The sequence below is a fragment of the Brassica napus genome, chromosome A9 (genome assembly GCF_020379485.1).
Source record: "Brassica napus cultivar Da-Ae chromosome A9, Da-Ae, whole genome shotgun sequence".
NCBI classification, from domain to species: Eukaryota; Viridiplantae; Streptophyta; class Magnoliopsida; order Brassicales; family Brassicaceae; genus Brassica; species Brassica napus.
Window position 1 is genome coordinate 21,347,615 of NC_063442.1, and position 9,582 is coordinate 21,357,196.

A 9,582-nucleotide genomic window follows, 5' to 3' on the forward strand; every position below is an offset into this window, starting at 1 on the left:
GTTTTTTTGGGAGAACAAGTTTTATCCTTCTGAAATGTTTTTGGAAAACGTGTTTTGGTAAAACCCTTACGCATCGAGATTTCTTTACGGGCTTTTGATAAGATTTATCGTTTCCCTTCTTGTTTACAGGGAGAAATCGCGAGCTTGTTTTAGTGCTCTTCCTGTGGCGGAAGGTCGCGACTAAGTTTTCGATTTTGTTGAAAACTACGGTGTTTGCGTAAGCGTTGGCCATAGGAGCAGTCAGTGCTGCGAGTTTGTCTTTCATATATCCAAACATCGTTTCGATCAAGCGTTTTGTGGCCATGAGTAAGAGTAATCCGTAACCCCCCCCCTCCTTCTAGCGCCAAACTGTGGGAACCGAAATTCGCACTGTCGATTTACGTTTAAATTAGGAAACTAAGGAAACCCTAATTTCCCAGAGGTCCCGGATCTCTGCGAGAGCCAACGACAAGTGACCAAATATATGTGGAAATCGTGAAAAGATAACAAACGAGTTTAGAGAAAACAATAGATTTTATTTCGAATCTGCGTAAGAGCGTTGCGATCATTACAAGAGATCATAAAAGCTTTGGCCGCAAAGGCTGTCAGCGAGTTACCTAGTTCTAGCGGCCTAAAAGCTCAAACCTAGTTAAGTCGCAGCTCGATAACAAAAGAAGAAAAAGATACAAAAAAGGTTTTTGATTGATTTCGGACTGAACCTTGTTAAAGGCTGCCTACGTACCCCTTTCGAGGATCAAGCCGAACGTAGTTCAATTCATAGAGCTGGACAAGAGATCGAACTGCCTGGGCGAGTTCGTCTAGTAGTTGAGTGCCAGTCACAGAAACCGAACTTGTCGAGAATAAAGCCTAAAGTTTCTAAGTGCAGAGAATTCCGAGTCTAAAAAGCTCTCTCCCCCCTTCTTGCTCCTTGCCTAGGACTCCTTATATACTAGCTCCAAGGTCGGTTTACGCTTTTACTCTTCTGCCCTTAAGCCGTCATAGCATAAAAATGGAGATATTCCATTTTTCCCGATCTTCACAATTATCTTCAAAACTTCCGTATTTATCCGCGGAAACTTGACATTTATCCTCCCTTGTGGGCCAAGCGTAAACCATGCTGTGGTTTACGGGCTTTTGGTTAGGAAAATCATAGGATGGGCCTCGAGTCGTGTTTTAGGTCCCTTTGGGCCGTCTTCTGACTCGACACGTTTACTACGAGTTTTCCGCGGTTTCTAATCCGCTAAGTTTGATCGATGAATTACAATGGCGGGAAACATGGACTGAGCTTGCTACGGTCTTCGGGAGATAGCGTTCGAAGGTTTGACGAGAATGCAAGAACTGGTGTCGTATCGATGTTCGGAAAGGTTCAATCGCTACACAGCGACCGAATTTTGGCTCAAGCCCGGTCGCTTCGTAGCGACCGAGCGGGACGAGCGCTCGGTCGCTACGTGGCGAACGAGCTTTGGCTTGGGCTCGGTCGCTACGTAGCGACCGAGCTTGGCCGAGCTCGGTTGCTACGTAGCGACCGAGCGGTGTTGAATACGAGTTTGGTTAGGTCAAACGAAATGAAACTAAACTCAGTTTTGTGGGTCTTGCAAAGACGTTTTATTCACAGTATGAGATAAACGGACGAGGTTACAAAGAGCTTAGTGAAAAGAGGAAAAGGTCGGAGTTTTATTGAGAGACTCCGACGGAAACACTAAGTAGAGCGATCGGTCGTAAACCCTAGATCTTGCCATTAGTGTCTTCGTGTGCATTTTCGGATCCCTTTCTCTTTCTTTCATGTCTTCATTTATAGCCTCGGTCCGTCTTCCTTTCGTTTGCCCTAAAGCCAGTTCGCCCTAGAAGCCTGGCCCAATTTCATGTTGAAATGGGCTTTTGAGCTGAACGAAAGTTCGTTGAGCCGAAGTCGACCCAGTCAGTCGATCGATTGTGAGACCAAGCTGATCGATCGGTCATTTAGCCGATCAATCCATTGGCCGAGCTGGTCTTATCTGGGTTCATCTTTTTAATTTAAGCTGATTGAATATGTCTTCAAGCCGATCGACCGTCGGTTGCGCTAACTGCTCCGCTTGGTTGCCGATGTTAAAGGGCCGAATCCTGTTGTTCGATGGGCCTTGCGGGGAATGCTAAATTCCACTCTAACAGTAAGCCCCCCCCCCCCCAGTCCTTTTATGAAGGATCGCGCTTCTTCGTATTAGGATTGCAGGAATTGGTTTTGAGAATAATGGGATTAGGCTTGCTTTGACCGGCCATTCACGGTCAATCGGTCGATCAGTTACTCAATCGATCGGTCGATCATCTCGTTTTCCCTTGTACATTTCATGGCGACCGACCGACCGAAGTAATCATTGACCGTCGAACGTATTCGACTTTCCGAGGAATACCGATCGGCGATCGACTTTAGGAGGTTCTGGGGTTGTCGTTTGCATGGGCGTTCGGCGCGAGATCACGGATATCGGGTTCCACGACTTGAATAGCTTGATTTGACGGCGAAGTGACAACCCTAGTGGCGCGGAGAACGAAGCTCCGATGTAGGTTTAGTAGGTTTAAATGCATTTTTTTTTCTTTGCTATAAATGGGTGCTCCATCCTTCATTACCTCACTTCTTTTCATATCTACAAGGTACCTTCTTTCTGTTTTCTCTTCCTTTTGCTCCTCGCCGGAATTCTCCTTTCCCCTTTTTTTTTTATTTTTCCGATCTGCCACCGTGAGTTTTTCATTGCTTCGATGGTGACGCGAGAGGAGCTTTCGCCATCGTCTGATCGATCGATCGATCGGGTTCCTCCCCCGCCTCTGAGATCCGACTCGAAGTTTGGAAAAGGGAAAGGAGCTGTAGGCGGTTCGAACCTTCCGATAGATCGATCGGTAGGTACCCAAGTAACAGCATCGGCGACTAGGTCTCACCAAAACCTCCCGCGTGATTCGGATACCAGGGAGCTGCCTCAAGAAGATGTAGAGGGTGATTGCGTTGTTGAGGGTGCGGGAGAGACTGTTTCGCCTAGGGCAAACAACGATTCTGCAACAGAGAAAAGAGGCGAGACTGTTGACGGAGGTTGCGATGATCGCTCAATCGGCCAGATGGGGAAAAGTCACCGACTGACTCCTTTCTCCTATCGTCGCGACGGGGCAATTGCGCAACACTTGAATCTCCCGTCGAAGCTTGCTCGACCGTCCGTGGTACAGGGACAGAGTTGGGGCGATGTTCTGCCGACTGAGTCGACTTTCAAAAGTGTGTCCTCGCTGTTGAAAGAGTGCGGAGCATACGGCGTCGAGTTCGTCATCCCGCGACCCGATCAGCGGCCTTGGACTCCACCGATCGGTTTTCAGTGCGTCTATGAATCCTTCTTTCTGAAAGATTCCAGGTTGTGGTTCCCGATCCCTCGTCTGGTTACTTCTTATTGCGCGCGCCGAGACGTAGCTATGACTCAGTTGATGACTGGGGCCGTGAGGATCGCCGTTGCATTGATGGTGATGGCAGCAGAGATCGATCTGTCAATGTCAGTTCGGATTTTCGAGGAGTTGACACAGACTCAGCCAAGACCGAATGGTCTGTTTGCGGTACAAATGCGTTCGGGGCTTCATATCTTGAATGGTCATCCTTCGGGGACGAAACTGTGGCAGCGCTCCTACTTTTTTCGTTAAGAGTAATAACGCTGCTTTCGAAGACCCGCCAGACGAAAACTTCCGAGTTCTATGGAATCTTGATATCGGTAGCTAGCTTAATCCGAGCGGTCGACGCACCAAATCTAGTTTTAAATTCGTTTCGCTTTTTCTTTTTTATTTATTATTTTTTTTTTTTTTGCAGTTGCTCACCCGAACACCATCGACCCTCAGGATACTTTTTGGAAGGACGTTCCGAAGGTTGTGGTACTTTGTCCGCAAATGTGGGCGAGCTTCGATCGTCAGAGGATCAGTTGCCAACAAAAGCGCATCGCGAAAGGTTCTTTCTTGTTGCTCTGTTCGATTGACTAGATAATCATCACTTATTTCCCCCGCTGATCGTTTCTCCCCCATTTCTTGGTCTAGTTGATTGGTCACCGGACATTCCGTGCGTGACGACGACGGGAAATAGAATGAAACTTCCACTTATGGGACACATTCCAAGAGCATATCCGAGCTACAGTGAGCTTCTACGTACTCAGCTAAAAGGTGAGAGCTTTAGCTCTATGACTGCGTCTGAGGGAGAGGAGACCGAGCTTCAAAGATTTCTGGCCAAGGAAACAACGACCAAAGGGAAAGAAGTTGAGGCTTCGGACTTAGTGGCTGAAAGGACAGACGTTTCGACGGTCGATGCTCCCAACGTTAGTTTGCTGACGAAGAAGAAGAAAAGGAAGAGCAAGTCTTCCAAAAAGGTAGTAGTTAGCTCTGGAGATGGGAAAGGCTTAAGGGAGGAAGTTCACGTGGAGGGCGATCGATCGACTAGCGAGGCTGATGGCTCGAACGATCCAACTGAGATGGGCCTCGTCGGATCGATTGGTGCGAAGAGGAAGGAGCCGATCGATGGGGATTCCCTCGGACCTGTCGGAACGACTCAGAAGAGGTCGCGAGGTCCTTCTCCTCTTTCGCTTAAAGAGATAGCTTTGCCGGCCTCTCGCCTGCTGCCTTGGGGAGGATCGAGCCCTCCGTCCGATAGGTTTGTACTAGCTTCATCCGAGCGTTGGACTTTTTGTCATGATAAGGAGATGCCATTCGTTAGCAATCCTGATGCGTGTGCTGAGTTGGCGCGTCGGATCCGTGGTGGCGCACACTTGATGCCGGAGATCCATGAGCTCGCGTTTCCGGATGGGTTTATCGCGTCTGCTCAGGCCGATGTGGAAGTAAGTTCTCAACTGGCTAATGTATGCCGTTATCGCTGAATGTTATTTTGAGTATGCTTGACTAATCATTGTTTCTTCCTTCGTAGGCTGCTATCCGTAAAAACCAGCTCATATTGGATTACGAGCTGTCGCTGCGTAGGATGGCTTCAGATCTGACTAAGGCCGAGGCGGCGATCGAGAGCAAAGATGCGGAGATCGAGAAGTCTAAAAGGGTTTCTCTGGACAAGGCCAAAGATATGATCACCGAGCGAAGCCGTTATCATCGTGAGCATAAGCAGGCTGCTGAGAAAATTAAAAGTCTTGAAAGCGAACTAGAGGCTGCTCGAGGTAAGATCGATCGATTGGAGGCAGAAAAGACCAAAGAGGCTGAGAAGACGAAGAAGGAGATGGACCATGTGAGACAGATGCACCGCTGCGAGCTCACGTCTGAGATGAGTTGTATCAGAGCTGCGGCGACAGACCGTTTTGACAAGTTTAGAAAGTACATGGCCGACTGAGATAAACGTGAGGAGAAGCTCCTTCTTCACAGTCAAGCTTTCGGAACATTGGATGGGCTGGGCATGCTGGAAGAGTGGGGGATGCCTGTCCCGAAGAAGTTAAAGGATATCTTGTCCACCAACGAGGCAAAGTTCAAGGAAGAGTTGGAGGGAGTTATTGTTGAAGATATCACGGACCAAGATATCACTTTCTCCTCTCTTCCTCGTCTCGAGCGACTCCAGGGTCCAAACCGGTTTGGGTCGAACGTAGAGGTTGTTGATCCGGGTGCTGCGTCGAGTTCTGCTTGCGAGGCTTCGATTCAGGATACTCAGACCGCGGGGACAATCGGTGCTGCCGTTCCAGATTCAATCGCCGAAGATTGATCTTCCGAGCCGATTGGGCTGCTTGTTGTTGTTTCATTATTTATCTTCTATCTTCTTGTTGCAGTTTCTAAGTTGTATCTTTTGATTGCCCATATACTCTGTTTTCGAACTGTTGTTGTACTCTTAGCCCTCTGCTTTTTGGATATTTGTTGTTTTCATTTTGAACTTTGCAAAATGCCTTGTTCCGCTGTCTCAGAATATTGTGGTTGGTTGGTCGACAGACATGAAATATGTGTTCCCAGACCCATTATCGCTCTCGGTGGGTGACCGGGTGATCGAATGAAACATGCGTAAGAAATCCTATCGCTCAATGGGGTCTCGCTTGCTTTCGTCGAAGTTCGTGTGGAGTAAGGGAGGCGGGTTTCGCCGGCTTGCAATCGAGTTCAAACGGAGTAAGAGAGGCGTCTGTTCAACGCTTGTTCGTTTGGTATTAAGTCTCCACCGATCGGTCGTCTGTTCCACAGATCGGTATAAGACGAATGAAGTACTCGTTCGCACTTAGATCATGCGATGCGTAGTCATTCTGTTGGGGTAAAAGTGACATACGTGCGTTCGCGAGACGTGTTTTTTTTTTTTTAGGTATGACTGAACCTAATGGTAGGCTGCCTACGTACCCCGGTAAGAGGATCAAGTCAATCGTAGTTCGGTTTGACCGATCAGCGGTGTCGGTCATTTGCCGTTATAGAAGCAAAAGTGACAAGAAACGTGCTCATTCGGTGTTTGGGCAGAAGTGACATGGTGTCATCCGCCTGAGGCTGAACGAAAGTGACGTGTTGTCATTCGTTCTGGTTTGAGCGAAAGTTACGGTAAGGTCATCTGCTCGGTTTTTTTTTTTTTTTTTTTTTTTTTTTTTTTTTTTGGAGTGAAAGTGACGGTAAGGTCATCCGCTCGGGTTTTTTTTTTTTTTTTTCTCTTTTTTTTGGGTGCTCGATGGCGATGGTTAAGTAAAGTATTTCCTGAGATTGGCGGCGTTCCACGCTCTGGGTAGCGGTTCACCAGTCGAGGTTTCCAATCGGTAGACACCAGGTTTAACGACCTCCACTATCTTATATGGCCCTTCCCAGTTCGTGCCCAACTTGCCGGCTTTCCATTCCTTTGTGTTTTCGAACACTTTGCGAAGGACCTGATCGTTGAGTTCCAACGGTCGGGCGCGAACCTTTTTGTTGTAATAGGATTCGGCAAGGTGTTGGTAGTTCTGGATTCGGAGCAATGCTTGGTCTCTTCGCTCTTCGATCGCATCCAACGCATCAAATAGCATCTCTCTGTTCAGTTCCTCGTTTTGCGGCATTTTTGCTCGGCGAAGGCTCGTGACGTTGACTTCCGCCGGAGCCATAGCTTTGACTCCGTATGCCGGAGAGAATGGCGTTTGACCAGTCGCGCTTCGTAGTGTTGTTCGGTGTGACCAAAGTACTCCATCCAATTCATCGGCCCAATGACCCTTTTTGAGGTCCAAGCGTTTTTTGATACCATCGAGGATTGTTTTGTTGGTGGCTTCGGCTTGTCTGTTGCATTGTGGGTAGCGAGGCGTCGCCGTGTTCAAGCGAATCCCCCATCGTTCTAGAAAACCGCGGAAGTTGTTGGAAATGAACTGAGAACCATTGTCGGTGACTATTTCGTAGGGGAGACCGTGCCTGCAAATGATGTTCTTCCAGACAAAATTTTGGACTTCTTTGTCTGTGATGTGAACCAGTGCTTTCGCTTCAACCCACTTGGTGAAGTAGTCCGTCATGATCAAGGCGTATTTGCGTTGTCTGGAACTTGGCATTGGTCCGATGAGATCCATCGCCCATCGCATGAACGGGTAAGGGGCCGTCATAGTTCGTAGAACTTTGGTCGGGCTGTGTATGTTTGACGCGTGCCGTTGGCACTTGTCGCACTTGCGTGCATACGTCTCGCAATCAGCGATCATAGTCAGCCAGTAGAATCCGAGGCTTTTTACTTTAAGGGCTAGCGCTCGGCCGCCTGAATGGTTCCCCGCTGCTCCTTCGTGAGTTTCGGCCATGGCTAACGATGCTTCTTCTGTACCGAGGCATGTCAACAGAACTTTGGCAGAGGTCCAACGATGTAGTCTTCCATCGATGAGAACGTAGTTTGCGCTCTTGGTTTTCAATCGACGGGATTCCCATTTGTTTTGGGGAAGTGATCCGTCGGAGAGAAATTGAACAAAAGGGGTTCGCCAGTCGGGTGGTGTATCCATCGCGTCTGTTGAGTCGATCGCCACTACATGGTCGCTCTGCTCGTGTGATAGGGTGATGCTTGGTCTGTCGATCTGTTGAATCGGAATGGTCCGCTTTACTTGATCTTTCGGACTGCTCCCGAGTGCCGCTAGAGCGTCTGTGCAGACGTTTTCGCCGCGGGGGATCCTTGTGAGCTGGAAAGACTCAAATCTTTTGGCTAGGTCTTGCACAACTTTAAGGTAAGCATCCATTCATTCGTTCTTAGCGTCGTAGTCCCCGCTGAACTGGTTAGCGACCAATTGAGAATCGCAATAAGCGTGGATGCGCTTTGCTTAGACTGCTTGCGCAAGGCGTAGTCCGGCGATGAGGGACTCGTACTCTGCTTCATTGTTGGATGCTTTGAAACCTAGTCGGAAGGATTGTTGGAGAAGTTCGCCAGTGGGGGATTGGAGGTGGATGCCAATCCCAGAACCTTTGTTGGAAGATGATCCATCGACGTGTAGAATCCAGATAGCGTTGGGTAGTTGCAAATCTTGCTCGAGTTCTGGCGTTAGTTCAATGAGAAAGTCGGCCAACACTTGGGATTTTGCAGCTGGTTTACTCTGAAACGTGACGTCGTACTCACTGAGCTCGATGGCCCATTTTGAGAGTCTACCCGAGTGATTGGAGTTTTGCATGACGGTTCGCAGTGGTAAGTTTGTCAGGATAACGATCGAATGAGATTGGAAATAAGGCCGAAGCTTCCTTGCCGAAGTCATAACTGCCAATGCCATCTTTTCGAGGGTCGAATACCGTGTTTCTGCGTCGGTCATGCGTTGGCTGGTATAGAATATTGGACGTTCCTCGCCTCGTTCATCTTTGACGAGCACGCTACTTACAGCCGCGTCGGAGACTGCAATGTAAAGGTATAACGTGTCGCCTTTGTCTGGCTTGGCCAACACGGGCGGCATAGTAAGATAGCGCTTGAGCTGTTCGAATGCTTCCTCGCAGCGTTCGTTCCAAATGAATTTCTTGTTGCCGCGCAGCAGATCGTAAAACGGGAGGCATTTATCGGTCGACCGTGATATAAATCGATTGAGGGCGGCGATTCGACCGGTCAGTCATTGCACCTCGCGACTGTTTTTGGGACTGGGAAGGTCAAGGATGGCGGTTATCTGCTTTGGGTTCGCTTCAATCCCCCTCTGAGTGACTATGTATCCAAGAAATTCGCCGGATGTTACGCCGAAAGTGCATTTCATTGGATTGAGCTTCATGCCGTACTTGTTCAAGATGAAGAAACAATCTTTGAGGTGGTCTATATGATCGGCTGCTTTTTGGGATTTCACCAACATGTCGTCAATGTATACTTCCATTGTGGCTCCCAATCGCTCGGCGAACATTTTATTGACGAGTCGTTGGTATGTCGCGCCGGCGTTCTTGAGACCAAAGGGCATTACTTTGTAGCAGTATATCCCGCGGTCAGTGATGAATGCTGTTTTCTCTCGATCGTCTGGATGCATCATTATTTGGTTGTAACCAGAAAAGGCATCCATGAATGTCAGCAGTTCATTTCCTGCTGATTATTCGACTAGTCGATCGATGTGAGGGAGAGGAAAGCTGTCTTTAGGACATGCTTTGTTGAGGTCTGTGAAATCGACACAGACCCTCCATTTGCCATTCTTCTTCTTTACGACGACTGGGTTTGCCAACCATTCGGGATACTTCACTTCCGTGATGGAGCCTGCGTTCAGCAGTCGGTCGACCTCT

The 9,582-nt window shown here is 48.5% G+C and overlaps 1 protein-coding gene across 1 annotated transcript; it reads left to right on the forward strand.

The window, feature by feature from the left end:
* The first annotated feature begins 2,709 nt into the window (after positions 1–2,709).
* On the forward strand, positions 2,710–5,296 carry LOC106417268 (meiosis-specific protein ASY2-like). The gene is made up of 4 exons (XM_013858100.2): positions 2,710–3,529; positions 3,788–3,922; positions 4,009–4,799; positions 4,886–5,296. Exons 1-4 carry the CDS (start codon positions 2,710–2,712, stop codon positions 5,294–5,296), a joined length of 2,157 nt encoding a protein of 718 aa, XP_013713554.1.
* Positions 5,297–9,582: the final 4,286 nt, after the last annotated feature.

What these genes read in the sequence shown, in the direction of transcription:
- LOC106417268 (XM_013858100.2), top strand. Translation starts at nt 2,710, where the DNA reads ATGGTGACGCGAGAGGAGCTTTCGCCATCGTCTGATCGATCGATCGAT. An exon ending in ACAAAAGCGCATCGCGAAAG is followed by an intron (nt 3,923 to 4,008) that starts GTTCTTTCTTGT and finishes TTCTTGGTCTAG; the next exon opens with TTGATTGGTCACCGGACATT. An exon ending in CTGCTCAGGCCGATGTGGAA is followed by an intron (nt 4,800 to 4,885) that starts GTAAGTTCTCAA and finishes CTTCCTTCGTAG; the next exon opens with GCTGCTATCCGTAAAAACCA.